Below are 13365 nucleotides of genomic sequence, written 5' to 3'. Positions count from 1 at the left end.
GCGTGTTGGTGGTATTGGCGATGCGCAGATGGAGGCTAAACTTGAAGCCGCCTTTCCCTTCTGGCTGGATGCAGGGGCCCATTCAACTTCGAAGTCGTCAGGACGACCATCCAGACACGTCGCGGCCTTCATCGCAGCCACTAGTCGGTTACCAGTGTACCAGCAAGATCAGCTGATCAAAATCAAGCCTCTGGGTTCGGGGACATCATTTCAGGTAGACGAGTGCAAAGATACAAAGAGCGGGGATTTGGTGGTGGCCAAACAACTGCGCACGAAACAAGATTCAGGCGAACTCTACGACGGCGCCGTGCTTCAGGAGCTTAAGGTTTCGGTCTATCCACCTTTCCTGAAACATGACAATATTGTCCGAACGCTAGGCTTCCTAGAATCCGAGGACCCCACAGCCTTTGGACCTTCCGTTTCGCTCGTCTTGGAACATGCAGACCATGGTTCGCTGGCTGAATACCTTTCAGGTGCTTCCTGCTCGATGTCTCACGAGGATTGGCTCCAGCGACAGAATTTGATGCTCGACATCTGCTCGGGTTTGGAGATTCTTCACAGATGCAGGGTAATACACGGAGATGTCAAGCCTGACAATATTCTTCTCTTCTCAACCCACTCATCCACCGGATGCCCTTTGATGGCTAAGCTTGCAGACTTCGGAAGCTCCATTGTCGAGGATACTATATATGATGATATTGATGAGGGCATTTCGTCCCCCACATACAGAGGCACACCCCTCTATGTCCCCGGTTACTTACGAAAGTACTCCGGCAAGGTCCCGTTCCATCTAATGCCCGCCGTCGAAATCTATTCCTTCGGTTTGTTGCTGTGGTCTATTTGCGCGGGCGAACCGTATTACTTGCGTCTCGTGCATCCGGACCGAAAAGACATGGTGGAGTGTCTGGACAGTTTGGGGACTGAAGGGCTTCGACAGCAATTTCAGTTGAACCTGGAAGTCATTTCTAACACCAGTGACTGCTTGAAACCTTCAGTGTTAGGAGAAGTTTTCGACTTTTGCGTGAGAGATGTGGAGATTGACCATTCCCCCATTCTGCCTATCGATCGAGAAATTATCTATCGCAAGGAATTTGCAGCAATAAGTGAAGTGTGGAAAATTCTTTCTAGCCACACGAGCGAGAACAGGTATAATATGCTGAGACTCTCCTTTACCAAAACCAGCTGAATGAGATAAATAGTGTTAACTATCACGATCAGACCTCTTTGTGGCAGCCATTCCACCTTGGCAGCATCCCCTCCAGAGTCAGTCTGCTCAAAAACCAGAAACATCTGACCCTTCTAAAAATTCAATTTAGGAGAATGTTGATCATATACCCTGGGCTCTACAGTGCGACTTAGTCCAGCAACTGGTGGACAAAGTGAACAATCGGCAAGAATCAGTCTATCAAAGGGGCAAAGCAGCCCTGCAACTCAGTTCTCACTATGCTGTTGGCCTGGGGTGTAAAAAAGACTATGAAAACGTCCTACACTACATCCAGTTATCCGCCGCCTTGGGCGATAACGTCGCCCAGCTAATCTGCCCAAGAGTTTTCCAATCTCATGGAAAGCTTATTGGCCAGGATGATCTGGAAGATATCTTACGTTCTTTCTCATACACTGAAGAGGCTACGTCAGATTACTCGGACGCCGATATGGAAGACCTCGCAAATGACATGAATCATGAAGAAGCCGATTATGGTACGGATTCTATTGAAGCCTTGGATGATCCTATGCAGGACACAGGAGGCTTAGAGAGCGACTCTGAATCCACTAGCGACTCCGATACAGATCTTCGCTGGAGTGTGTTCCTTCTATCTGCCATTTTTGACAGGGATTTCGACTCCAAGGTCGACACAGAGCCAGCCGACTATTTCTGGATGAAAATACGTATGTTTGAGCGAGCTATGGGGTTTGCCTCTCAAGGAGCACTATTGAGATACCGAGGTGAATGGTATGGTGGACTTGACGATACGAAGTTGGTAACTGCGCTTGAGCAAACGGCGGTCTCCTCACCACAAGTTCCAGAAGTGGAGCTCAAATGCGAGGACGGAACTCTCATACACAATCCTGCCCTTCACCATGTTGTGTTTTGCGGAATGTTCAAATTAGCCAAGCAGCTTATCGACCACGGGTGGTCACTCAACGCAGTCAATGATGAGGGCGACACCCTTCTTCATCTCGCCATGCGACACGGCGATTCACAAATGACAGAATACCTGATTAGACGAGGGATAAACGTGGCAGTGAGCAACTTTAAAGGAGTCACGCCGCTACACTACTTATCAATGTTTGGAAGTCAAGAACGGAACTCGGAGGACGGTGGCAACTACTCTGACGCACAGATCGAAAAATTGGGGACACAACATGTCGTAGAATTCAGCGGTCCAGACGTTGATACTATTGCTAACATGCTGGTTGATGCAGGGGCAGATGTGAACGCTTCCATGGGTCGGTTCGATTCAACTGTTGACGTCTTCTTCTCTCACCGCATCAGCGGGACACCATTGCATGCAGCTGTTACACTCGGCAACAAGTCGGCTGTGCAGACATTACTCCGTCTAGGTGCAGACGTTGAGATTCGGCCTTTCCATGATTCGGACACAGCCCTTGAGCTGGCAGCCCAATTGCACCTAGCAGATATAGCAGAGTTGCTCTTAGATCACGGAGCTAGCCTGAGGAGTGTCTCAGAGTCAGGCTCATCAAGTGGCACCTGGGCCATGCATCACGTTGGATCTCATGTTCCGCCTCTGTCCAGGTATATTCCTTCAGAGGCTTCTCTCGTAAGGATGACCGCTCACAAATGGCAGGTGGCTGTTACACGGTTCTCGGTACAAGGATGCCGTCCGAGATACCATTCGTGTGTTCAATGCTGCAGCCGAAAGGGAAAACTTGTCTCTCGATGAATTGAACGAGGCCGGTCTAACAGCCTTTGAGTATGCCCTCCAAGAAAGCGGGGAAGACACTCACGTCATCGAGGCGTTCCTTGACTGCGGCGCCATACTTCCTCCGAATGCTTTATCAACCGCTGTTCTGAGTTGCGGGTCTGACGAAGCCAACGCCTCGAAGGTTGAACTCGTTCTCCAACACGTTACTGGCCCTGGCCCAACAATTTCAGGTGGAGACAACAGCCTGTACACGGGAGAAAGTTCGCATGCCTTGCATGTCGCTGCGTCCACAGGTGCATTGGCCGCAGCTAAACTAATCATCAGCTATTTCGCCTCGGAGTCGGAGTCTCTTCTTCGCGCTCAGAACGACGAAGGACTGACTGTACTTCATGAGGCAGTCATCGCTGGAGACATCAGTATGACCACCTATCTTCTGTCTCAAAATTCCCAAATCAACTTTCGAGACCGGGAGGGCCGTACTGCTCTTGCAACAGCCGTTGCTCTAGGCAATAAAGCCTTGGTGCCACTATTGATGCTTCCAGACGCAGACATGAATATTCGTGAAGGCGAACACGACGGAGGGACTATTTTGCACATTGCAGTGCAGAATGGACCACGCCGGTCCTTGATGCTGGCATTTTTACTCTCCGCAGATTTCGACGAAGCCACTGAGAGCTGGCCACGGTTCCCTCAACTTCACATCCACGGTATCCTGGATGCCGTTGACGCCGCCCAGGGCAATACGGCGCTCCATTTGGCAGCATATTCTGGAGATTATCCAAGTGTGTTCGCATTGTTAGCCGCAGGAGCGATTGCCAACGTCAAGAACCGTGCAGGTTCCATACCTCTTGATTTGGTGAGACAGAGAATAAAGCTGCATGAGTCGCAAAAGGAGCAGCCTGTTCATTTCGAATTGGAGGCAGCCCTGAAGAAGTGTGCAACTCACCTAGAGCGTGCGAAAACCTAGGAATAGGTCGTCATCTTCCCCTTACCTTCTTTCGCGACCATGTTAAGCTGCGACCGTTATTGATATTTGGTGCATCAGCGGCGAAGAGCTTCGCCTTTGCACCGGTACGCCTATGGCTGACCTCCGTGCTTCATCGAAGCCCGGAGGAACCTAAAGAGGAACTCCAGAGCCGACCACTTCAAAACAAACAGCGATAAATTTTCCGAGTCCGGCCCGCGCTCACGACATTATTGTTGATATATCAGAAATTCCTTGAAAATATGAACGAGTGTATGAAACCATTCTGGGGTCTAGCTGAGTGAGTTCGCTTCGAGCCTCAGCGATCTTCGCATCGTGAAGGTCGAGATACGCGTCGAAAGCATGCTCGAAATCTGCGTCAGCTTCTGCTCCAAGACAAGTGACATGAGCTGTTAATGTCTTTCAGAAAGGGTCCTTAGACCATCCAGGAAATAAACATAATTACGGCCTTGAGTCGCCAGGCTTTCAAGGTACTAAAATTTCGGACTGATTATGTGATTGCCGCATCAATTGCGTCGGTCGTGTCGCTAATCTCTAGGCTCCCAATCTTCGACAGGAAAGTAAACGACGCTTGTGAAGGAACCCTGTGCAAGCGGCCACATATATCGAACGGCAGCATTGATGTAGACATCCCGAATAGACGTTTCGGTCAGTGGTTTAATCTCTAAACCCCTCCGATCTTTGACCATACTGTGACAAGGACACATCTTCTCTCTGGGGTCATAGCTCCGGACTGTGAAATCTCCGCAGGAGCTGCCGAAGGGTTTTGTCGAAGCAGGTACCGAATAGTGCGGCCTGCCTTAAGCTCGATAGCATGTGCACATAGTTTGGCTTAGATACGGGCGTTGGTCCTCTTAGCTCTTCGACAGACGGTGTGACCTGATTGGATATGCAGCATTTTATGACCCTGTCGTCCACGCTTGCCTTACAAGCCCCAGTTTTTACATGTTCTTGTCCCATACATCCTCGTGTTATTTCCGGATTCGTCGCAGACCCTTGCGCTATCATGCCCTCGATAACCACGGCATTGGAAGAACGCGGCGCAATAAGCCGTAATGCGAATCGTTGATTTGAAGGAACACAGTTGTTCTAAGCCTTCACCGCGAGAAACAATCGAATTTACCAAGGTTGCAAATTTACCGATTCTAACCCACGAAGGCGTCATTCACTAATAATCAATCAACCTATATTGGCATTGGCGAGAGGGAGCACACAAGTTGCTGGTGGAGAACAAATGAGGAATACTAGAATCACCCCTTTGAAGTTGGGCTTTCAACGACAGCTACTGCACGAGCTCAGCACCACTCATTTAGTAAACGAAATACAGGCAGACAGATGTATCTATGCTGGCGTGCGCGACTTTCTCAGCCCGGTTTTTCAAAGTCCTCACAGAATCTGTTCTCCGTGGTCATGTTTCCACTTCGTAAATCATCTATCTCTGGGTGGCACATATGTCTCGGGGGACATGTGCAATGGTTGGGCCTACCTGGGAAATGCCTCTTAGTCGAGGGACGGCCGCTGTAAATTGCACAGCCTGTGTTAGCGCACACACCAATCGACGTCAATGTTTCGTTCGCAGCACATATTGACATAGCCAAATGCCTGGCTGCCGTCCCACTACATCGCGTTGTAGTTGCTCCTGGTGATTTCCTCTAGTGGATCTCTCCCAGCCAGAGTCGAGCCATCCCCAGCAAATTCTTGGTCATTTATCGCCTCATCAGCTCTCCCAATGTTGTCGGATGGAAGTGGCGGCCAGCCTCTGCTGGTAAGGTCGACCGCCGAGCTTATATTATCATTGAATGACATTGGGAAGTCAATGCCGTTGGCGCCCTCAAGACCACGGAGCTGAGGCGAGGCTGGAGTTGACTGGTCGCGGCTTGGTTACCTACTCAACACGCTATATGCCCTTGTCTTCGCAACAGACGCTAAAAGCACGATGATAGCCTCACTGATGTTCCATTCATCTGATTTTACAGTTGAGGAACGGAAGGGAGGGGCGTGGCCTTAGGAGTCCTACTCCGAAGAGGAGGGGATGCCCTGAAGGCTCTCCTCAACACCTTGACATGGCCAAACTCCGGCACCATACCCCAAATCTCGAATTTCTGTTTGATGGATTATGAGTCGGACTCTAACCTGTACCAAGCCGATACCCTTCTTTATGTCTCGGGCGCGCTGGTCCATCCTCATCCTGAATCTTTTCTTTATGCAGGAGAAATGTCTTTCCTCTTACCGCAGACTATCTCTATCTGTCCAAATGGAAACGAGTTCGATCTCTAGTTGTTGTATTCTCTCTTCTGCCTGATCAGGAGCTCCGAGTCCCGTTTGCGGTCAACTCCAGCATTCAGCTAGCTTCTCCGCTAGATTTACTGTCTCTTCTTCTAGTCGGGACACTTTAGTGGTGAGACTAATGATTAAGTGGACAATCTCGCACGCTATATTCAGACCTCACTTAAGTGATAACCTCGTACAGTTGGCACAAGTGATCCACGCACCTGTGCACAAGATCCCGGTGTCGAACCTGTCGAAGCCCTGAATGCGGTACAGCTCCAATTGAGGCATCCAAAGAGCTCGAAGGGTTATTTGGGCTCTTTGCTCGATCTATATCGCTATCTATGTGAGACATTTCTCCTCACTTCGTTGTTCTAGACTGCTCGAAGGATTCGAAGGAATTCGGAGCGAGGGTAAGGAGTCTTGGAAGGCTGTAACGTGGTCTAAGTAGAGCACTGCAAGGGCGGACGGTGTGGTGTTTGGGGGGGGAGGATCAAGACTCTGGATGCGTGCCATTCTCTACCTCAGAGAGCTGTGGCTCTCGTATATCTACTGGGTATGGCACGCGGTGCCAAGGCCGTAAGCTGGCCAGGAAGAAGGTACCTAGCAAAGCCTACCCTCGGGTTGCCTCGAGGCAGGTGCGCGCACCACATGTGGCGAGGATTAGCCCTAAGGGGTTCGGAGGCGAAGTAGGGGATTGAAGGGTTTCGCATGGTCACATGACCAGATAAGCACTATTGCTGTTACTCAATGGAGAGGACATGATAAATGCTATGTATTAAGAAGGGTATGGGAACCTGCCTAACATAATAGTGGTGGAGAAGAGACCTCCAGGTACCTTAGGTACCTTTAAAAGTGCCCGGTCCCTACCGAGGCTACCTATTACGGATTCGGCTGAATATCGGGCCCACGGATAACTTGTGGTCACCGAGCCATTAACACAGAGAGACTAATAAGGCCACCAGCCAAGGAGTTTCATAACTTGGCGAGCGCTCTCCTATTACTAGCACGCTCTTCACAGGAGACGCGCGACCTCACTTCATTTCTTGTATATTTGGAGTCGTGTATAGCATGGGCCATATACATACTATAGGGATATCTATCATCACTTATCGCTAGACTCTGCCTACTTTACCGAGAAATCCATAATACTACCTACCTATAGCTCGTATTTTCGCGATCGTACCCGCCTCCCTTAAAGAAGAAATTAGCGCTTAGTCGTCCTTCGTTGGCGAAACGTCAAGGTGATCGTACGAGGAATTGTTAACTTATTACCGGGTACTCGGTACTGAGTAGTCTGAGCCAAACCCCTTCACCAAAAACTCTATTTTCCATCGAAGTCATTAGCTCAGCCATACAGTACATCTCTTGTAGTAAGTCTACCCGAGAGTTTGGGTGACATCGAGCATTGTGTTCGTTTTGGTCGGAGTCCAAAGCTGTCCTAGCTGCTACAGGGAGCTTACTGAGGTCGAATTTAGCCTCTGGTTTATCGATGCCGGTCCGTGTACTGGGTACTGGGTAAGATGCATGACGTCCAATTGCTTCAAAACTTGCCAGAGATCTTCTTGTTGCCGCTTCACGCTTCTCGATTAAGAGCATTCAAGTCTCGATCATTTACTTACCATCCACGCCACCGTTCCTTCTATCCAGTGCGCCACCTTGTTTCTTCAACCTATCGCCATCGCCATCCTGTTTGCCTGATTCAGTTGATCAGAACACATCAGGACACTGTCGGGTCCACGGTATCTCCACCCTGCGAGTCGCTAGTTGGTAAACCTGCGAACCCGACCACGGCCCCCAAATCCTTCGGCTCCAAATCCTTCCCACGAGCTCACGTTCATGTCTGAGCTGAATCCCGCGTCGATCCCCCTCAAGATATCTACCAAGTACTGTACTATAATCTAAGGGAAATGATCAAGGAGCGGCTGACTCCACGTGCTCCTATCGGCCGTACACGCCGCCGCCGCCTTTATCTGCGTGTCGCATGAGGCTCTCGAAAGAATCTATGCGTCCTACTTAGATAATCCTCGCGCGATGTTTGTTGTCCGAAGCTCAATGTTGGTGGGGACGGTGGTGAGTAATCCACGCTTGCACTTACACGAGGTTAGAGCTCAGACAACGGCGCAATCCTTCTTGACCCAGATTTATGGATACACGCGCAACGCTTCATGACTCCCCGGGTTTTGAATCCAGCCCCCAACTACTGGAATGCAAGCGCCAAATCTTGGTCTCGTCGACTGGAGTGGTGTGGCAAGATGTAAGAGAATCAGCAGCAGGCCAGTACTGCAGCTCACCTCCTTTTATATTGTACTGCTTCGCTTTGTCGTTTCCCGCTCCGTTGGATCACACTAGATCTTCACTAGATCTTCCTTCGCCTCCCCGTGTGTCTCTCCCTTGGGTAGAGCTCGCTTTCATTCATGGACAGTTTCCCTCATTAGTATTACACTCACTTTCCCGTGCATCTTATTCAGTGCCAAGCAGGATGGAAGAGTGATCATCCTTTGTTGCTGATGATCCGACCATGCCCAGCTCTCGATATGCGAACTTGAACCTCTTTGGGGGCTCTCGTTTGACTTCCAGCCCGATTTCGGACGAGCCCCTGCAATTTTCCAACGCCATCCCTGATTCCACATACAGCCCTCTACCGACCTTCTTCACCAGCGACGATGGTGCAGCTAGATCCTCGAAGAAACAACGGGTCCGAGTCAATGGTCAGAAAATTTCAGGCAAGTCAGTTGAAAGTGTCTCTTTCGGCGTTCCTGATCCACGTCGACCTCCCAGTAAGTTCGCTTGGACCCGTGTGAAATCAGGAAAGACTGAAGCGATCGTAGGACGTCGGACAACAAACAGTTCGCTATACAAAGTTGCCTCATCCATTCGTGACTTCGCCGTCTCTCATTTCGACGTCCCAAAGGTAGCAGCTCCGTGGGAGCATGAGCTATCCGAGAAATATGGCTCCAGCTTGCCCCCTACGTCCAGTGTCCGCTACTTTGACCATCGACGGCAGCGACGGAGGCTGTTTATCAACAGCAGTTTCCAGTGGCTCGTTACTGCTCTTATCTGCGCCCTGCTGGCGGGCTGTTTGTACGGCTTCTCCTCTTTGATAACTGGCCTGAGCGCGACGCGCAAGCAAGTCTTCAACGCCCTGGTGACCGGGTTGTCGTTGTGCTTGGGCCTCAATCTTGCTTCCTCGCTGAGAGGCTATGCGCAGATGATGCGCTGGCGTTTTCTCGCCTCGGGGTATCGCACCCTTCAGGATTTCGAGCTGGTCTTGAACTGCGATAGCCAGTCCAAGGTATTTCGCCTGATCTGGGCTGGGCGGACACGCGGAAGCCGCCTGCCGAACAAGACGCAGATCCTCGCCGTGGTGTGGTTGTTTATCAACATCGCCGTGTTGATCTTCACAGCCTTGCTCGGGTTGACCTACTCGATCGATGTCAGTTCTGACTATGTGCGCCTGACGTACGGAAACGTCAGCGTCGCCGACGTTTCTTATATCGGCAACGCCAAAACTACTGCTCTCTACGCCGGTAATGACTCAAGCGCAGCGTCCGTTCTCGCGGAAACATCGGTCGCCAATGAATGGGGGATTACCGGCCAGGACTTTCACGTCTGGGAGACCTCGTTTGACCAGTACTTCGGCATGCAGCAGTCAATTTACACCGACGGAAGCTTGTACTGGTATCGGTTCGTTGACCGCTCACCGCTCGCCTTTGAGCTGACGGTCGTAACCCAACGCACAGTAAACACCACTGCGACGTGCCAGTCATTCCCAGTCACGTACGGTGGCTACGCTGGCTTTCAAACATCCAACGCCTCGATCGCCTGGGACGTGACATGGGTCGATGCCAACGGGAAGGAGAATACCTGGTGGATCCCCGACGTCGCAACAGGCGCGACGACCTGGATGTCGAATATGACGAGCGACTGCGGGCCTCGATGCATACAAATCTTTGCTCTTCAGACTGCGGACAACGACACGACCAGCGTGCCCAAACCGCGATTCTGGAGCTGCCTGTCCAACGTGTCCCACGTAGACGGCATCGACTTGTACATCAACCCCAACCAATACCAAATCCCAGACGATCAAGCGCAGATCCTGGCCGGCGCGATCGGGTGGTCTGGGGTGTTGATGGAGTCAAGCGACAACGCCACGTCGAACAACCCGGAGACGCACATCCAAATGGTCAATTACCCTGCGTCCAGCCAGTGGAGTCCGCCGGGCAACATCACCGAAGATGAAATGGCGCAACTGGTCATGAAGTTCACCGCGGGGGCCATCTCGGCCATCGACGCGGACGGCCCGCGTCTCAACGTCACAGGCTATGGGCCAGCCCCAGCGCAGATCCTCACGGTACAATGGCAATACGCCGGCTCGATCCTGGGCGGCATCCCGCTGGCCCAGGGCCTGGTGCTCCTCGCGGTGATCACGTTCGCGAACAAAGCCATTATCAAGGACACGAGCTACCTGGGCATGGCGCGGCTGTTGAGGCCCGTGGTCGACAAGCTGGGCGACACGGGCTGTCTGCTCACCGGGGACGAAATCGCCGAGCACCTGGGCAATCAGAAGGTGATTTACGGCGTCAGAGACCCGCCTGGCGCTACTGGCGGCACCGGAGACGACGTCGGGATGATCATTCGACATCTGGACATTGTCGAGGAGACAGAGGGTCTGGGGTACAGGAGGGGACGGATGCCCGAGGGGAGGTACGATGGTGTGCATCCTGTCCGGGAAGACGAGATGGAGCCATTGTCTTTGTTGGAGAGCAAGGGGCCCGAAGTCCTACCTTCACGGGAGAGCGCGCAGAGCGCGACGGGCAGATGTGACGACGAGGATGGCAGAGGACATGCCCTAAGATCGAGAAGGAAGTGCACGAGGCGCAGGATGAGCATTTGATTGAGTGAGGGCATTGACGAGGCCGCAATGCAGTGCGATGACTTACGACTTTGCGCCCGAGCACGCAAATCTATGATGGCATACACAAGATACTATGTACCAAGGACAAGTATATTCCTTAAATATACACTCACACATAGAAATATAACTTCTACCCTACTGTCCACGGCCACATGAACATGATTCCTCGATTGGTTCCACGGTTCTATATATATCCCTGAAGTGCTAGTATATGCCACGTATAGCTTCTAGATCTAGCGTCCATGTATGTCCCAATCTTGTTTGTGAGGATGATACCGTGTCTAGCTTTGCGGAACGGCTCTCCTCCAGGTCCTGTCTTCCATCGACGTACACGAGTTTGCCCTAGCCACAGTCCCTCCCATGGTAACCACATAGTTCGCCTTCTGAGATGCGTCCAAGGAACCAACTTTGATTGGATCTCGGATGGTCTGATGATTTGTGACTCGCCATGCCTGGTGAAACGCGGAGCAAAATTTTCTCTCGGTTGACCGAGTCAACACCCCCGGATGGGCGCAGCTGCAATCATAACTTTGCGCCCTTCGGCTTCCTCTCATACGGCCCACCGATCATCTTCTTCCACTGCTCATCGAGACTCTGCTTCTCAACCAGACTCTTCTTACCCCACGTCCGATTGTACTCTTCCTCGTCCTCCCGCCAGATCTTCATCTCACTTCCAATCCAGTCGCACGCATGCTGCGCCGTCCGGTCCACTGCCTCCATGGCAATTAGATGGCCCAGGTCGTCGAAGAGCACACTCCGCACCCGTCCTACGGGAGCGCCTCCGCTCCCTCCAATGCCGACGCCTGTATGGTCCATTTTCGCCTTGCAAGCGTCTGGGGTGCCCACGTCGGATTTTCCGCCGAAAACATAGAGCACGGAAGGTCGGAGTTCTTCGAGGCGGAAGAAGGTATTGGGTCCTTCGGCGCGATAGAACGGGTAGATGGTTGGCAAGGCTGGGTTTAAATCGGGGTGGGTTTTGCGATTGACCGGATGACCGTTATACCCGTATCCCTCGTAGTTCGGGCGGAGGAAAGTGAAGACTTCTTGTGGAACTGGAGTTGTCAACGTTACCTTGGGCGAACCATCCTTATTCTTTGATTCGTCAGGGTGGAGGATGGTGGGCATGTCTCTCAGGCCGTATTTTATCCATCGATCGAGGACACGAGGATCCCATGCTTGATAGAATTTGCTGGATTTGAATGACTTTGCAGCTTCTTCACGCGAAGGCCAGACGTCGCGGCGGAATGTGGATAGACGGGCTGGGCTCGGCCCTGCGTTTGGTGCAACAGAAGAGTATACCTGGATCACAGGATCGATAAGGATTAAAGTGGTGAGAAGACGGGGGTGGATATATGCTAATTGGACCCTGCGAGGAAGTCAGTAGGCATCGACCTGAGATAGGGGGACGAGCTTACAAGTGATTTCCTCCCATTGAATGGCCAATGCCTATGATAGGCCGTGGCATCTGGTCTCGCTTGAGGTTGATCAGGTGTAATAAATCTCTTGGATGGTCATTCCAGCAAGGGTCATTCCCGAGCAATCGCTCATTCAGTACACTGCTGTGTCCCTGCTGTGCGACATCGGCAATCCATATACTCCTTATACGAAAGCCATGACTTTTTGATCGAGCATGTATATCATCCCATAACGGCTCATATAGCTCTTTGGGGAAGCCATTCGCATGTGCTCCTAAGATTGTGACATCTCCAGGCTGCGGATTTGGGTTGTCTTTTGGTATATATTGCTTCACCGCTAGGTGTAATACATCTTCCTGTGAGCCTGCTGTGGCTCGGGGGTACTCTCGGATATGTTGACAGGGAATGGAGTGTTCGACAACGTGGAAGGACGACATTGTTGGGAGAGGACTGAGTCTTCTTTCAGGATCCCAGCAGTGGCACTATGATAACGAGGAGATATATCCAGCCATTGGCAAAGAAATTCTCTCGAACAAGGTTCTAGTCCTGGAATATATGGGCATGCCCTCAACTGCGACTAGAAAAGGTCCCTCTGCCGTGCCATTGGGACTCGAGAGCGCAAGCTGGAGAATTGCCGAGGTTCTTGCCACATCTCGGAACCGGAACCCACCAAGGCTGTGGAGGTGGCTAGACGTGTCGGCAATCTGCAGTCTTTTGCTCGTCGCAGTGCGATCTCTTGGAGCCCCCGAGAGCAGAGCCTTGTTGTCTACGGCGTTTCGAAAGACTATAACAAGTGTACTTGTTAGAGGGGCATGTCCAACAAGCCGACACATTGACCGGAAAGAGCGGAGGGTGACGAGGCCGCCAGCCTTGCACGTGATTAGGCGCGGAGCC

At 51.6% G+C, this 13365-nt stretch overlaps 3 protein-coding genes across 3 annotated transcripts; 2 read left to right on the top strand and 1 right to left on the bottom strand.

The window, feature by feature from the left end:
- Positions 1 to 28: 28 nt before the first annotated feature.
- A1O5_05537 (serine/threonine protein kinase) lies at positions 29 to 3852 on the top strand (the record flags this gene model as incomplete). The annotated part of the gene is made up of 4 exons (XM_007746137.1): positions 29 to 1146; positions 1200 to 1263; positions 1317 to 2755; positions 2808 to 3852. The coding sequence occupies 4 exons, from the start codon at positions 29 to 31 to the stop codon at positions 3850 to 3852; spliced, it is 3666 nt and encodes a 1221-aa protein (XP_007744327.1).
- Positions 3853 to 8659: 4807 nt separating this feature from the next.
- On the top strand, positions 8660 to 11035 carry A1O5_05536 (uncharacterized protein; the record flags this gene model as incomplete). The annotated part of the gene is made up of 1 exon (XM_007746136.1): positions 8660 to 11035. The coding sequence occupies one exon, from the start codon at positions 8660 to 8662 to the stop codon at positions 11033 to 11035; it is 2376 nt and encodes a 791-aa protein (XP_007744326.1).
- A 543-nt stretch (positions 11036 to 11578) lies between these two features.
- Positions 11579 to 12908, bottom strand: A1O5_05535 (uncharacterized protein; the record flags this gene model as incomplete). The annotated part of the gene is made up of 2 exons (XM_007746135.1): positions 11579 to 12422; positions 12472 to 12908. The coding sequence occupies 2 exons, from the start codon at positions 12906 to 12908 to the stop codon at positions 11579 to 11581; spliced, it is 1281 nt and encodes a 426-aa protein (XP_007744325.1).
- Positions 12909 to 13365: the final 457 nt, after the last annotated feature.

The sequence above is a fragment of the Cladophialophora psammophila genome (genome assembly GCF_000585535.1).
Source record: "Cladophialophora psammophila CBS 110553 chromosome Unknown aczJe-supercont1.7, whole genome shotgun sequence".
NCBI lineage: Eukaryota > Fungi > Ascomycota > Eurotiomycetes > Chaetothyriales > Herpotrichiellaceae > Cladophialophora > Cladophialophora psammophila.
The sequence above is the reverse complement of the archived record's forward strand: the minus strand, read 5'-3'. Positions and strand labels throughout refer to the sequence as shown.